The 17250-nt window shown below is 38.1% G+C and overlaps 2 protein-coding genes across 4 annotated transcripts; one reads left to right on the plus strand and one right to left on the minus strand.

Moving 5' to 3' along the window:
• Window positions 1–294: 294 nt before the first annotated feature.
• LOC148583950 (uncharacterized) lies at window positions 295–8547 on the plus strand. Its single transcript, XM_088519337.1, has 7 exons — window positions 295–496; window positions 588–790; window positions 876–1320; window positions 1397–1756; window positions 1840–2018; window positions 2114–5086; window positions 5956–8547. The coding sequence occupies exons 1-7, from the start codon at window positions 295–297 to the stop codon at window positions 8545–8547; spliced, it is 6954 nt and encodes a 2317-aa protein (XP_088375463.1).
• A 495-nt stretch (window positions 8548–9042) lies between these two features.
• On the minus strand, window positions 9043–14723 carry EIL3 (ETHYLENE-INSENSITIVE3-like 3). 3 transcript variants are annotated; one of them, XR_009438338.2, is made up of 4 exons: window positions 14457–14723; window positions 11972–14107; window positions 11836–11876; window positions 9043–9563 (listed from the first exon to the last, which is right to left on the minus strand). XR_009438338.2 is itself a non-coding variant. In XM_059574312.2 (3 exons), exon 2 carries the CDS (start codon window positions 13809–13811, stop codon window positions 12006–12008), a length of 1806 nt encoding a protein of 601 aa, XP_059430295.2. In that variant the 5' UTR covers window positions 13812–14107; window positions 14457–14723; the 3' UTR covers window positions 11591–11876; window positions 11972–12005. The 3 variants fall into 3 exon arrangements, 1 of the variants encoding a protein (XP_059430295.2); XR_009438337.2 differs by having other exon boundaries at window positions 9043–9620; XM_059574312.2 differs by lacking the exon at window positions 9043–9563 and having other exon boundaries at window positions 11591–11876.
• Window positions 14724–17250: the final 2527 nt, after the last annotated feature.

A 17250-nucleotide genomic window follows, 5' to 3' on the forward strand; every position in this document is an offset into this window, starting at 1 on the left:
TTGGTATGTTTGGTATAAGGTATGTTTCTGTTATATCAGTGTCTGGTTTTGCTGTTCTTCTTGGCTTGACTAAACTTTTCACTTTTTAGAAATCCTTTCTCTATATAATAAGGGGCAATAAGACATGCAAGAGTTTGGTTGCATAATCTTACACTTGGGTTTGGTTTGGAATTCTGAATTCAAGGCTTGAATTACTCGTAGTCATAATTGATGGAACTTGAACTTACTTTCTTAGTTGATCTAATTAAGCAGGTACTTCTAGTAGGAGTACTGAAGTACAGAGAGAGAGAGAAGATGGACCCAAAAAATTTGATAGAAGATCAATTCTTCAAGCTGCATCCATGCCTGCCTGTCAACACAAGAATTGGGATTGTGGGTGCTGGTCCAAGTGGCATATCAGCTGCTTATGCACTGGCCAAGCTTGGTTACAATAATGTGACTGTGCTAGAGAAGTACCATAATGTTGGAGGCATGTGTGAATCAGTGAAGATTGAAGGTAAAAAAGTTCAGAATTGTATGTACTGTCTTCTAAACCTGGCTTCTTATGTCATGGATTAAGGTTAAATATACATATACTATTCTTACAGGAAAAATCTATGATCTGGGTGGTCAAGTTCTTGCTGCAAACAGCTCCCCTTTCATCTTTCACTTGGGGAAAGAGACGGGTTCAGAACTAGAAGAAATGGATTCTCACAAGCTTGCCCTCATTGACAGCTCTACAGGGGAGTTTAAAGATATTAAAGTGGCAGATGATTACGTATCTGTGATTACACTGACCTTGGAACTTCAGGTCAGTGTCTTTATTGCTTTGTGTATACATTATTTCTTGATTTTCCTGCTTGGCAATCATTGAATCTCCATTTTTCTGTCAATAGGAAAAGGCAAAGGACTCTGGTCGAATTGGTGTTCATGCTGTGAGTGAATTTGCTTCAGAGTTAACCCCTGCATACCTGGAGGGTCATGGACTCAAATCTGTTCCTAAATCTGTGGCTTATGGATACACTGCTTCTGGGTATGGATTTGTTCAGGACATGCCTTATGCCTACATTCATGAGTTCACTCGTACTTCCATGGCTGGGAAGATTAGGCGATTCAAACATGGATATACAAGTCTGTGGGAGAAGATCAGTGAATCACTTCCAATAGAAGTTTACTGCAACACTGAAGTATTGGAAGTCAGACGCCACTCTAATGGTGTCATTGTTAATGTTAAAAATTGTGGAGAAGTCAAAAGGATGGAGTTTGATAAGATCATCATCTCTGGTTCTTTTCCTTGGAAAAATGGAAGCACTTACAGATCACCAATCTCAAATATTACAGGTCTGTTGATTTTATTCCTTTTTTTTTTTTTTTTTTTTTGAGGTGGGGAGATGCTAATTATGTTATCTTATAGCAGAATATGAAACAGAAGTAATGGATATGGGTGATCTTGAAAAGGAGTTGTTCAGTAAAGTACAGACAATTGACTACTACACTACTGTTTTGAAGATAAAAGGGCTAGAACACATGCCTCTCGGGTTTTATTACTTTGGTGAATATATGGATGACCCTGCAACAATTGGCCATCCGGTTGCAATGCAGAGATTCTATGCTGACACTGATATATTTTTGTTCTGGTCTTATGGCAACTCCGTTGATATTATGGGGCCAATGGTCACTGAGCTTGCAATCAATGCAGTTAAAAATATGGGGGGAGAAGTAGAGAAGGTGGTTCTACAAAGGCGATTTAAATACTTTCCTCATGTTTGCAGCCAAGGTATGACAATGACTTGCTTTTATGTAGTTTGTCCCTGCAAATTGGAATAATTTCTAAAATTTAAATATAAAATTCAAATGCAGATATGAAGGATGGGTTTTATGAGAAACTGGAATCTGAACTTCAGGGATTGAAGAACACATACTATGTAGGTGGGCTCATGGCATTTGAGCTTACAGAGAGAAATTCATCATATGCCATGGCTTTAATCTGCAAGCACTTTGCAAATAACAATCCCTTGCCAATGTTTCCTTATGTTAAGGTAGTTTGACATTCCAAATAATTGAATTGATCAATAAATTTCTAACAATCCAAATATGATGAATTGAAGCATTTCTCTTTTTTTTTTTTTTGCAGTCTCTCTTACCCTTGCAAGAAAAATGCTTGAAGAGTCCAATTGAATTAGAAGAATTTCCAGGAGTAAAATTTCCTGATTTGCCTTCTCTTGACGGCTATTTGAAGCACTGGGGAACTCATGGAGTCACTCAAAACAAAACCCTCTATACCTGGATTAATGAAGAAGGGGCGGTGGTGTGCCAAAGGACTTATGGAGAACTTCATGCCAATGCTTCTTGCATTGCTCAGAAGCTCTTGACAAGTCGAAAACCAGTTATCAAGCCTGGTGACAGAGTTCTCCTAATCCATGTCCCAGGTCTGGACTTCATTGATGCCTTCTTTGGATGCCTAAGAGCTAAAATCTTACCAATCCCAGTTCTTCCCCCGGATCCGTTGCAAAGAGGCGGCCAAGCGCTTTTGAAAATTGAAAACATTGCCAAATCATGTGGTGCAGTGGCAATTCTGTCAACCATTGGTTATCACTCAGCAGTTCGGGCAGGTTCTGTGAAGAATCTGATCTCTTTGACAGGAAAGAATGGGAAATCCACAGCTCGCTGGCCTAATCTTCCATGGTTGCACACAGATTCTTGGACTAAAAACTCCAAGAACCTGGTTTCAGAAGATCTAGCTGATCAATCTGAACCTCAGCCAAGTGATCTATGTTTTCTTCAATTCACTTCAGGTTCAACTGATGATGCCAAAGGAGTCATGATAACTCATGGTGGGCTTATTCATAATGTGAAGTTGATGCGAAAGAGATATAAGAGCACCTCCAAGACTGTACTAGTAAGCTGGCTTCCCCAATACCATGACATGGGATTGATTGGAGGACTATTTACAGCTCTTGTTAGTGGCGGATGTGCAATTCTATTTTCACCATTGACATTTATCAAGAACCCACTCTTATGGCTTGAAACCATTAGCAAATATCATGCTACTCACACTGCTGGCCCCAATTTTGCTTTCGAGCTAGTGATTCGAAGACTGGAGTACTCCGACAAAGATAAGGTTCGAAAATATGACCTTTCTTCCATGATTTTTCTCATGGTTGCTGCTGAACCAGTGAGGCAGAAAACCCTGAAAAGATTTGTTGAACTTACCCGTCCTTTTGGCCTCTCTCAAGAGGTGATGGCTCCTGGGTATGGCTTGGCAGAAAATTGTGTTTTTGTAAGTTGTGCATTTGGGGTAGGGAAATCCATTTTCATAGACTGGCAAGGAAGAGTTTGTTGTGGGTATGTGGATCCAAATGATGTAGATGTTGACATCAGAATAGTCAATGCGGAGACCGGTGACGAACTTGAAGAAGATGGAAATGAAGGAGAGATATGGATTAGTAGTCCAAGTGCTGGAATTGGCTACTGGGGTAGGGAAGAACTGAGCCACATAACTTTCAGAAATGAGCTTCAGAATCATCCCGGACGTAAATACACTAGAACGGGAGACTTGGGACGAATCATTGACAGAAAGTTGTTCATCACTGGAAGAATCAAGGATCTTATCATTGTAGCTGGAAGAAACATTTACTCAGTAGATGTAGAAAAGACAGTTGAAAGCTCATCTGAACTTATACGCCCAGGTTGTTGCGCTGTCATTGGCGTTCCTGAGGAAATCCTAGTGGCAAAAGGGATTTCAGTTCCTGATGGGTCTGACCAGGTTGGTTTAGTTGTGATTGCAGAGGTTAAGGATGGTAAACCTGTCAGCAAGGAAGTTTTGGAACAAGTTCAAGCTCGTGTTGCAGAAGAACATGGAATCAGTGTTGCCTCAGTCAAGCTGATCATGCCCAGAACCATTAGTAAAACAACATCTGGAAAAATCAAGAGGTTTGAGTGTCTGAAACAGTTTGCTGATGGAACTCTAAACCTAGTACCAGAACCAATATTGTCAAAAAGAACGTTGGTTCGCTCCTTCACTACAGGAACTTGTAAGGAGGGAAAAACACCTCGGCCTGAGCTAGTGAGGAGTTCTCTTCTACCATGCCCCCCAAAGCTTTGTAACAAGGAGATAGTGGAGTTCCTGCAAGGCTTAGTTTCCGAGCAAACTGGTATTCCAATTAAGAAAATCTCTGCCACTGAGAATCTGGTGTCTTATGGAATTGATTCGGTTGGAGTGGTCAGAGCAGCTCAAAAACTTTCAGATTTTCTAGGAGTGCCAGTTGGGGCTATAGATATCTTCACTGCAACCTGCATTTCAGACTTGGCAAGCTTCTCAGAAAATTTACTAATTAAGTCTCAACCACAACTCATGAGCTGTCCATCTCAGACTCCAGAAACTGAGATTGATTCCACCGAGCTTGTGATGGAGATATCGAAGTCCCGGCAATTGGGTATTTGGTGTTTCCAACTTCTGGCTCTTATATATGTCTCTGCCATGCTGATCTTTCCTGCTTATTTATCAATATCTGCCTTTATAAGCTCCATTTCAGCGATCCATATAGCAATAGATGGAATTCCCTGGTTGCATTGTTTGATTTCCCTGACTTTAGCTCCTCTTGCTTGGATCCTCTGCATATTATCCACCTGCATTTGCATTGCCTTCTTTGGAAATTCTTTCTTAAGACCAAACTATGCCTTGACCCCTGAAATTCCCATCTGCTCAATGGATTTTGTTAAGTGGTGGGCACTTTACAAGGCCCAAGAAGTTTCTTCCAAAGTTCTGGCAGTACATCTGAGAGGAACAGTGTTTCTCAATTACTGGTTTGAGATGCTTGGAGCAAGAATTGGATCCTCAGTGTTGCTTGATACTGTTGACATCACAGACCCATCTTTGGTTTCCATTGGAGATGGGGTTGTGATTGCAGAAGGGGCTTTGGTTCAAAGCCATGAGGTAAAGAATGGAGTCTTGAGCTTCCTCCCAATCAGAATTGGCCGAAATTCTTCGATTGGCCCTTATGCTGTTATCCAGAAAGGAAGTGTTTTGGGAGAAGAGGCTGAGGTACAACCTTTGCAAAAGATTGAAGGAGGCAAACCTCTATTTAAATCTGCTAAAGCTAACAATGTTCAGAAGGTAAGTGCTATTTTGGATTCTCCATCTGACATTAGCATAGACTTCAAAAAATATGCGTTAACTACTGTAGATTATTCTAAAAGGTTAAAGACTTGTGGTAGCCAAGTAGATGACAACACATGCTATATTACACTAGATGCATATGTTTTAAATAATCTGATAATCTTCATCTCTTTGTTTTCATGTCAGTTGGCTGCATGTAATATAATTGTTCTAGGTTTTAATTACTTTTCCAGTGACTTCTCATACATAGCAAATATTGTATACACGCACTTTGTCATTGTTTTTCTTCTCAAATCTGTATGTATTACTAGATATATTTTCTTTTTTTTTTCCTTTTCACCAATAAGGCACCTCAACAAAGTATGAATAAGCAAAATATGAAATCGTTCATCACACCATTACAGGGGCATCTTAAGCGAAGAACATGAAATGTTAGAGCAACAGACTTCTACTTTCTTCATTCCTTCACTTTTTTATCTTGCTACGAAATCTTTCAATTTGAAGGCACGAACATGTGGTAAACATGAACATACGCAGCTATCTAAAAATTTGGCATGTTTTATCCACTGTATATCTTTTTCTGTTTCGTGCTTTTAGATTATAAAACCTTGCATTGGCATTTTGTCTACTTCTAAGAGTATAATTAAACACTATAGTTTTTCAAATAAATAAATTCCAATTAATGGTCTTTTCCAATTCTTTTCTCCTTTAACATGTTAAACTAAAGAAGCTGCTGATGCTCATACTTACATATTCAACATCAATACATTGTTATCAAGCATTGCTTTCAAGTTTAATAACCATTTTCATACAACTAAGAGATGATCTAAACTCATGTTCTTTGAACATAATTTCAGGGTCCAGTACCATCAAATGTTGCCAGTAAAACTCAAACTGAGGCCATTTACCACTTTATCGGTATCTATTTAGTTGGTTTTCTCAGCTCTCTCTCAGCAGCTATCATCTACTTTGTCTACATTTGTCTATCTCAACAGCCTCTTTCTCTTCAATCCTTCACATTTCTTTGCATAGCTGGAAGCTTCCACTGGATTCCATTCACCATCACTGCATACTGCTCGATTTTTGCTCAGGTCCCTTCAAACTCGACTAACTTTGCTGTCACAATAGCCGGTGCTTACTTAGTTCATGGCATGATACTCAGCCTGCTCACAAGTGCTTTAACTCGGTTGCTAAGTTGTAAACAAGAAACAAAACAGTCCCACTTGATAACTTGGCTTCGCCACCGAATTACCATAGCCTGCCACCTCAGATTTACCAAGCTCCTATCTGGAACAGAGGCGTTCTGCATGTACTTACGCCTTTCGGGTGCAAAAATAGGCAAGCATTGTTCTATCAGAGCCATCAACCCAGTTTCAGACCCACAACTAATTTCAATAGGTGCTGGTGTCCATCTTGGTGATTTCAGCCGGATCATTGCTGGGTTTTATTCCTCCAGTGGGTTTACCAGTGGGAAAATTAAGGTGGATGATAATTCAGTTATTGGGAGTCAGAGCCTAATACTCCCTGGTTCAGTTGTTCAAAATGATGTTATTCTTGGTGCACTTTCTATTGCTCCAATGAATTCAGTACTCCAAAAGGGTGGTGTTTACATTGGGTCTCAAACTCCAGTCATGATTAAGAACACAATGCATGGTTTGGATGAAAGGATAGAAGAGATGGACATGAAATACAAGAAAATAGTTGGTAATCTGGCTGCAGATTTGGCTGCCACAACTCTGAAGGTTAAAACAAGATATTTCCATCGAATTGGTGTTAGTGGGAAGGGATTCTTGAAAATTTTTGACAACATTAAAGGTTTGCCGGATCACAAGATCTTCTGTCCTGGAAAGAGCTACCCTGTCATTGTCCGACATAGCAATTGCTTAAGTGCTGATGATGATGCAAGGATCGATGCACGCGGTGCAGCAGTGAGAATTCTTTCAGATGAGTCGGGTGGTGACTCCCCACTCCTTGACCTGACACTAAAAACAGGCAAGGCATTTTCTGCCCGCACAATTGCTGATTTTGCAACATGGCTAGTTTGTGGGCTTGCTGCAAGGGAGGAGCATGTTAAGCGAGTCCCACATTTGCGTGATGCGGTCTGGACTTCCCTCCGTCGAACTGACTCGTATGCTGAGCTGCATTACCACTCAAATATCTGCAGGCTTTTCCGGTTCACAGATGGACAGGAGATGTATGTGAAGTTCAAGCTGCAGCCTTATGATGAAACTATCAGTGAGGATTCTGGTAAGGTGGAGCCTATTGGAATTCTCCCACCTGAAACAGGTGCGATTCCTAGGGATGACAATGACACTCGCCCTTTGCTTTTTCTTGCTGAAGATTTCCAACGCCGTGTGAGTTCACCTAATGGGGTTCATTACATTTTCCAACTACAAATCCGGCCAGTTCTAGATGATGAGGTCACCCGTGACATTGCACTTGACTGCACCAAACCATGGGATGAGGCCGAGTTCCCATATATCGATATTGGGGAGATTAGTATTGATCAAAACCTCTCCAGGGAAGAATCACAAGGATTGGAGTTTAATCCATTTCTCCGATGCCACGAGGTGGATGTCATCAGGGCTTCATCATGCTCCGAGAGTGCTTCAATTGATCATGGTCGTTCATTGATATATGAGATTTGCCAGCATTTACGGAATGGGAAACCTCTTCCAGAATCCTGGAAGATCTTCCTAGAACAATCTGATGCCAAAGTAGACCTTTCTGGATGTCCAATGGCTGCAGCATTGGAGAAGAAAGACATAAAAGGAGTGACTCTTGCTAGGACTTGGTTCCAAACCTTGTGGGCTGCTTTTGCTCAACCATTCCTGCAAATAGTTGTGCCTTATTTCATTCTGGGTTTAGTAATCTTTCCTCCTCTGAGCTGGGTAATGAACTTGAAGGATGCCAAGAAACTCCCACTGCATTGGTTGCTTCCTTTCTTTTGGGTGTCTTCAGGCTTTTTAGCTGGATTAGCATGTGTTGTTGCAAAATGGGTTCTTGTTGGAAAGAAGAAAGAAGGTGAAACAATACTGATTTGGAGTGCAGGAGTCTTTATGGACACTATATGGCAGGCCTTTAGAACTTTAGCTGGGGACTATTTCATGGAAATGACGAGTGGGTCTATGTTGTTTGCACTGTGGATGAAGTTCATGGGTTCAGATATTGATATGGACCAAGGGGCTTATGTGGATAGCATGGGAGCTTTGTTGAATCCTGAAATGATGGAGATTGAGAGGGGTGGATGTGTGGGAAGAGAAGCTCTACTATTTGGACACATATATGATGGTGAAGGAGGGAAAGTAAAATTTGGGAAAATCAAGATTGGAGAAGGTGGGTTTGTGGGAAGTAGAGCTGTGGCCATGCCTGGGGTGAGAGTGGAGGATGGGGGCAATCTTAGTGCTCTCTCCCTTGCCATGAAGGAAGAGATTGTTAAGTCAAGGTGAAGGGTTGATGCTTATGCTTCATCACTTTTTTTTCTAAGCACTTATATCTCTTCTTTCAGAGTATATATGTATGGCTGATCCTTTCAATAAATTACCAATACTAAGAGATTTCAAAGATTAGAAATCCAACTCTCTCTGTCTCTGTGTTGTTGAACTTGCAGTCAATTCTGAAAAATATTTGATTTAGAAACCTAAAATCTCTCTTTTTTTTTTTTTTTGGGGTCAAATATCCATGCCATATCCATATTTAATTTGTCAAGTTCAACTAGATATTCTGAAACTTGTAAGTGGTTTGTGATAAAATCAAAAAAAAAAAAAAAAAAAAAAAAAAAAAAAAAAGATTATGCAATTGACGGATGTTAAAATTTTATAATTTTCCTACTCTTTTATAACTTGTTAACATGCGTTAGTATGTGATTGGAGGGTGTTTTTAACTCGTTGATTTGGTTCTAACTACATGTTGACACGAGTCAGCAATTTATAAAAGAAGGGATCATAATACAAGTGCCTGTTTGGGACACAAATAACACCAAAAAAAGAATCACAAGGCCAAATTCTTAAATCCAATAATAAAATAGGATACATGTTGACAAGAAACATCAGGCTCTGACTTATCAAAATGCGCCCAATACCTGATCCAGCCAAATATCCTCCAATATTCTCGGACGATCAATTCCATGACTGAATGGTCTGTTCAAACCTCCACAATCTAATGACAGGGAATCAAACACAGAGCCAAGCCGAGAATCATTTGCTCGACTTTGCTCCTCGTTGTTAAGCATGTCTTTTGCATTGCCCTGCGACTCCCCTGCAGGAATCTCCTTTGCACTTGTATCCACCCCAACTTCCTCTAGCTGAGACCCATTTTCCCTTGATGGGTTATATGAGTTGCCAGCATCTCCATGATTGCGCTGAGTAAATTCAGATGCAGCTACCTGGTGCTGGACATCAACCGTTTGTTTTGGTCTGACACGGGCTCTTTTTCTACTGGGCTGCTTTTCCACTGGAACTTTATCCTGGACAGCAGCAGGAGTGTTATTGCCTAGATTGTCTGAAGGTTCTACATCCATCACCTGATTTCTCCCATCGTCCACACCATTCATGTCAGCACGCCTTGTCTCAATTTCAGAAAAGAGAACTTACGAAAGAGAGGATAAACATTGGATAAAACTGTCTTAAACTGCTTAAATAGACTCCCAACTTAGAAGAAGCAAATTCCTAAAATCAAGGAACCGCTAAACCACAACCAAACTCCTAATAAAGGACACAACAAAGCAGGTTTGTAGGACCTTATCCTCGGTCAAAATCTCAAACCTCCTTAACGCAATTCCAAATATGCTTTGAATAGGCCGCTCACTCATATTCTGCATTATTCCTAACAATAGACACTCTCACTACAAATAATAGGAATTCTCCTCCAATCTTCCAGAAGATCTTCCATTAGAGATACTCCAAACTCCATTTTATACTATTGACTTTTTCATTACTAGAATTTTTCATTTGATTGCTAGAATTATGGTTGGACAATGGATTGAGTTTAAGATGGCAGTTGTACAACCTAGGCTAACATTTGGCCAATCCAACTCTATTCTGGCATGATTAGGGTATGTTAGAGGATCCTCAATGAGATCTCTATTATATGGTTATAACCAAAATTTGAAGAAAATCTTCAAAACCATCATTTTTCCAAAATAGTTTTTGTCAGATACCCTCTAAATTGGGGCTCAATTTTCTTTAGCCATTCAATTTTTTAATCTTTTTTACTTTTTTGCATTGAACATCTGACTCTTGAAAGTATTGCCTTGAAAATGTGCTTTGGGAAGTGGCTAACTCATGATTACTTTTTCACCATATCAATAAAACCAATATTTAAATGAAGTAGGGAAATATTTCGAGAGTTTGATATATGGTGCTTTGAGAAGTGACTAACTAAAATAGTAAAAGTAGATTTTTTTAATTAAAATTTGGAGAAATTTTAGAGAGCTCATTGAGGATGCTCATAGATTGAACAACTAGGTTTCATGCCAAAATATACAAAGTAACAGATAACAGATCAGAACGGTGACCTTCTACAGAAAATGTTGCATGGTCCAATGGGCATCTCATGCTAGCCGCCTCTAACAATAACTTAAAAAAAAAAAAAATTCACTTAAGGGAAAAATGCAAAATCAAACAATTATGGTTGTTATATTGATTTGTAATAAGCTCAATATGGTATAAAAATATTTTGACAGCTCCCTTTGATTGCTATATGAGACAAAAAATATAAAATAAATTAAATAAATAATCCACTCTTTCTAATGAAGCATGTTATACACATGATTCTCTGAACTATCTTTTAACAATCTCTTTTTCTAAATTCTAAAAACCCATGTAGGTTTCACACAAATTCAATGATGAATTCACTCATTCACTATACGAAGATGGGTAAAAGATGAGATGGAGAATAATTTTTATCATTTCTCATTTGAATTACATTGTTCTAAATAAAGGGATTTGATTAGAGCCTTTTGTACACAATCAAATCATCAAGTGAATAAGGGCAAAGCGTAGCCCCTTAAAACTTTAATTTGTGAACATAAGTCTTTATTTTCATTTTATTCTGCGATTCAACGCCAAATGCTAACAGAAGGTATTTCTTGTAACGAGATGGTCATTTGATGGGGTTGTTTGGTGTTCTAAACACCAATGGTGATAGTTTAGGGTGGAAAGTTTAAACTTTCCACCATTTTTGTTTTGTTTTTGTTATTATAGATTGATTGATAATAGCAAAAGGTCCACAAACTATCTATTAAGTAAACCAAAAAAGCATCCCCTTCCACTTTTCCCTATTCTGAATAAAATAAATTAAAAAAGTAAACAGTAAACAGTAAACAGTAAAGCACATACAAAAAAGAGAAGGCCGTTTGTGGCTTACAAAGAACCAGTAACTAAAAGGCAATAGGGAGTTGCTCAAGTAACTGAAGGGACAAAGACACGCGTACTGGTAGAATGAATGAAGAACACAAAGAGCACATCTATAAAAAATTATCGCCCAAACAGAAAAATCAAAATATCATAACTTTCTCATTAAGCCAGTCTAAGAAATTGAATTATTTACAAGAACCCCACGACTGTCAATCCTATTGAGAGCAAAGTGGGGCTAAATATTAACAGGAAAAGTGGTGCCTCAGTTATTTTTGTTTTCAGATGATGAGTTATGAAGATTCAAGTTCGAAGTCACCGTCAACTAATGCACAAATGATAACCACCGAAAGTAGAAACATGTCCAGTGATTCGGGGAATTACCTCAAGCTTGGTCATTAATGGATGCTGCACTTCTGCAGTCCCTGGACAAAAATAAAATAAAAAATAGAGTCACAAGGCAAAATTCTTGAATCGAATGATAAAATAAGATACATGATAACAAGAAAACATCACTTACAATCTAAGCTCTGATGTATCAAATCTAATAATGTTTACGCGCCAAAGCATTGGATCAAATCATCATCCAGCCAAAAGTCCTCCACTGGACACGGGCCATCAATTCCAAGATTGAAGGGGCTGCTCAATCCTCCACAATCTAACGACAGGCTATCAATTGCAGGGCCAAACTGAGAATCAACAGGTGGAATTTGCTCGGCGTTAAACATCGCAAAGCAGCTCAAGTCCCCTCCAGGAATCTCGTTTGCACTTCTATCCAGTGCGTGGACATGGACTCCAACATCCTCTGGCCTAATGTGAGGTTCATTCATTACATTCTGAGACCGCTGCCAGTCATGTGTGTGCCCATATTCCCCTGGCCGATTATACAAGTTGCTAGCATCTCCATGATGCATCCCAGTGTTTTGCACCAGAGGAAAAAGCAAAGGCCTTCCATCCACATACATGCTCTGAGTGGAAATTACATTGTCAGAAGGTAGAGCAGAGAAATTATTAAATTCAGTTGCACCTAGATGGGGTTGGACATCAATATCTTTCTCCAGGGGCCTCAAAGCTGCAATTATACCATTTTCCTGTTGATCTCCATGGGTCTGGAATCCAACCGACTCCACATCAGTGTGGTTTACATCAGGCAGAGAGATTCTCGGCTCAACATGTAGACGTTCATTCTGAGACGGTGCAGGCACTTGATCAGCAGAGTTTGATTTGACACGGGCTCTTTTTCTCCTCGGTTGCTTTTCCCCTGGATCTTTATCCTGGACAGGAGTGTTATTTCGTAGGTTGTCTGAAGGTTCTACATCCATCAGCTGATTTCTCCTATCATCTTTAGATGAAACAGAACCGACACCATCGTCAACACCATCTACATCATAGTCACTGTCACTACTAATCGCGGCTTGCTTATTTTCACCACGGCCACCTCGTCGTGTCTCTGTTACACCAGATGCCCCATTATCACTACTGGGCTGCCGAATTAGGGCTTCCTCTCTGCTTAAAACCCCCAACCAGATGGCACTCTCCTTTGCTGTCATCTTATCCTGTAAGCACTTCGACTGGCGTACATGCCTCCTTATCTTAGCAATGTCAGGTGACATATGCTTTATCACAGCTGTTAACACTCCAACTTTCCACATCTTCTTCAAATCATGTGGTTTCTTATACGGAGGACTTTGACCATGGGGTAGCCCTAATTTAACCCACCAATCTTCATTACCAGTAGGCCACCAAGGTGGCGGAACTCCCTTTTCTAGTGGGTACTTCCTTTGAGGGGGGTCACAGTGTTGCATCAAAGAAGACAAAAGTGACCCAAGAGTTGCATCTTGAAGGTCTTGCAGAATGCTCTGAGAGTTCCCATTTCGAATGTTATCTGCTTCAGTCATGGCAAGACACTCGGCTTCATACTTGGCTATGGCCGCTGGCCCATTCTTATCAAACTTCACCTTTTCTTTCCACCAAGCCCTTATGTTATCAGAAGCACCACTCACTGGCTTGCCCTTCTCAGGAATGATACCATACACAAATCCCCGAGCTTTGCACACTTCCATCAGCTTCAGCATATACTTGAGAATCCCATCTTGTGCTCTAGACATTTTCTTCCTCCGAGCCTGATCAGAGGTCTGCTTGGGCTTCTGCTTCTCTGCAGCTAGCTGCGCTGCAAGCTTCTGTTTTTCCTTCAACCTTTTGAGTTTGATACGGTCCTTCCACATTCGCCTCTCCAAATCATCTGCTTCTATCTCTTCATCACTAACATCTTTCTCCGCTATGTTTTCACACCTAATGTCATCAATTTCTAAATCTGAACTGTCGCCCAATGTGTCATCAACCATCATAAGGTGGTCCATTGAATTAATTTACAATAACCCTCACTTGGTTGCTGAGAAAAATGATTCGACTAAAACAAACAGTTGTACCAGGCTCCTTAAAAGCACAAGGTTCACTTCGATTGGATAACAAGATCAACCCACAATCAAATTCTTCGAGTATGTGGTTTCTTTTCTATTCCTACCTTTTGTCGGCAACCAAACAAGGCATAATTATTGATAAGATCCAAAGAACTCCAAAAGATTAATCAAAACCCCATCTTTCTGATGATCTTAAACAGTCGCTACCTTTCGTCCAGAAAACAAAAACGCACTACCTATAACAATTCATAAAAGGACATTAGAATATGACAAATGAAATTAATATACAGGACCCAACATCCCTTATCAGATTTATAAACAAAGCCACCTCTCAGAATTTCCACAAAATTGAATCTTTTGAACAGATGGAAACGGCCTAGTTTCATAGTAATTCAAATACCAATCTCATATTCTATAAAATCACACGTAAACAGTCCCAAAATTGAACCAATTGAAACGGGGCAGAAAAAGAGTTATTCAACTACTTCTCAAACAATTCAATAACAAAAAGACCAATAGAAGATGATAGAGAGAAAACCCATGAGATTGATATTTTGGGTATTGAGAAATGAAATGAATTCTTACCAAATTTCAGCTCCAAGCTCTTCAACTTCAATCATCTAGTATGAAAAGTCCCGGATTTGAATGTGATTCTGTGAACTTTGCAAACCCTCAAAAATGGAATCTTTTTTTCCTTCGTTTATCGAGGAGCTGACCAACAAGAGAGGAAGATAAAGATGAACCCAGAAAAGGCATATGAGTTTTGGCCAGAAAAAAAAAAAAAATTATATATTTATAGCTGAAAATTCAGTGCAGAGAGAGAGAGAGATGCTGAGGCGGCTAAAGGGGCTCACAAAGATGTCACAAAAAGTCAGAATCACCCCAAGGCAACAGCTATTCACGAGGCCAATATCCTGCATCGTCAATTACGTAATACAGGCCGCAGGGTGGGACCCATGAGTTTCCCTCTTTGACGGAACTTGTAAAATTCAATTTGATATCTTCTCTCTCTGTGTAAATGTCACCCATTTTTAGAAAATTTTAGCAAATTAAAAGGAAAATCCCTATTATTAATGCTTTTTTTAGGGTAATTTTTTGTTTTCCATTGGAAAAATTTGTATTGTTTTGAGTATTTTATGTTTTAAATAATTCGTTAACGTTTTTGTTTTAAAAACAGAAAATAAAAGTAAAAATGAAAACTGTGAATTAGTCATTTTGGAATAATAGAATTTTGAAAAGTAAAATTATGACATATCAAAAAATTAATCCTAGATTGAGAAAATGAATTGTCTTGCACGTCATGCGCGGGGGAAGAGTATAAGGAAAATGTTTGGTGCTACAGTTTTTATTATAATTTTTTATAAACTCATATGACAATTCACATTTTAGTAACTAACACGGTAAGTATAATGGGCATAAAATTTCTTTCAACGAGTCAGAAGGAAATATCGTTCAACCCATTTAAAATAGTGTCAAGTGTCTATAAATATTTAAAACATTAATTTAAGTTAGTAAACTGTTATTAATGACCTTAAGAATTTAATGTATGTTTTAAATATTTATAAACACTTAAACAATTGTAGATATGCACGAGAGAAGAGTATAAGGAAAATGTTTGGTACTACAGTTTTTATTATAATTCTTTATAAACTCGTATGACAATTCACATTTTAGTAGCTAACACGGTAAGTATTATGGACAGAAAATTCCTTCAAACGAATTTGAAGGAAATATCCTTCAACCCATTTAAAATAGTGTTAAGTGTCTATAAATATTTAAAACGTTAATTTAAATTAGTAAACTGCTATTAATAACCTTAAAAATTTAATGTGTGTTTTAAATATATATAGATACTTACACTATTTTAAATAGGTAGATGAATATTTTCTTTAATTTGATTCGGAGGAAATTTATGTACAAGAATTATATATACACAGTCATATAGTTTACAAAGGTGGTAAAGTACTGTACGTCATAAATTGAAAATCTCACATACAATTTTTTTTTTTTTTTTTTTTTTTTTTTTTTTTTGGGCATTTTTCTTCTTCTTTCATCATAGCCTGGTAGGCTGGACGTGGACTCCAGGGCAACGGAGATTTCTGGGTTTGGTGATGTCTCCGACAGCATTGTTGGGATTTCTTTTCCATATATATAATATACAATATCCTATTATAGGTTCCTGCACCCAAGCTTTTTGATTCTCTTTATAAACAACATTCGACCTCCCCATTTTAAGGTTTACTCTTTTCATGGACATATATAGGTTCATGCATTCTAAATGTATTTATTTCGTGTCGTGTTGGTGTCGGATTCATAGGTTGTATCAAAATTGCTTATCCTAATTCTAATAGTGTGCTGCTGTTTTTTGATTCTTATTAATAAAATATTAATCAGCCCTCTGCCCTTCACTGTCCAAACGGTCTTTAACTATCATTAATTGGTGGTGATGATAGGATATGAGGAGAAACAACAATTTAAAGGGGAATTGGAATAGGTGGGGTAGATGAAGAGAATACAAGAAAAATAATCAAATTTCTAGGATTTAATTACAATCAAACCTAAAATAGGAAATATTCTAACAAGAAATGGAAAATCTTATATTCTAACATTTATAATGAACCAATTGTCTTTACTTGCAAATCTCTTACAAATTTATATTTGATATGATATATATATCAATCACTAAAATATGAATTGCTTCAAGACAGTCCGTATGGTATTTACCATGTTTACAAACAGGGATTGAACCAAAATTAATTTCTCGTCTAAAGGGGCAAAGTATGAGGGAGGGTCAAACATATTTTTGATAGAGATCAAGCCAGTTTTTAAGACTAAAAATACAAACACATTCAACTTTATATATATATATATATATATATATATATAAATTGAAAACCATGGCCCATGGGGGCCATGGCCCTCTTGGTCTATTAATAATTTTGTCACCGTTTACAAATTGGCATAGTTTAGGTTGTCTTTATCACGTCAATCGCTAAAATGTATACAATCACATGAATTTGTAAGGCGTAATAAAAGTTGTAACACTCCAAATGTTTTTCAGTATGTTATGGCTAAGAAAATAGTATATATATATATATATATATATATATATATATATATATATTGGAGTTGTTTGAAATCCAAATTTTTTTTTTTCTTGAAAAAAATCAGTTTCATTGTGTTTCTGATAACTTCTCTATTTATTTACTGTCGACTCCTCATGAACTGTAAACCTCCTCCCTGTGAATCCTTAGAGGCTAGCTAGTTTAGTAATTCTACCGCCTAGAATTGTTGGTAGTTGCTCTAGGAATTTATTCTGATAATTATTATATTTGTAAACCAATGGATACACATGTTTTAGATTATTATAAGTGCTGCA

The sequence above is a fragment of the Corylus avellana genome, chromosome 8 (genome assembly GCF_965113065.1).
Source record: "Corylus avellana chromosome 8, dhCorAvel1.hap1.2, whole genome shotgun sequence".
Lineage (NCBI taxonomy): Eukaryota > Viridiplantae > Streptophyta > Magnoliopsida > Fagales > Betulaceae > Corylus > Corylus avellana.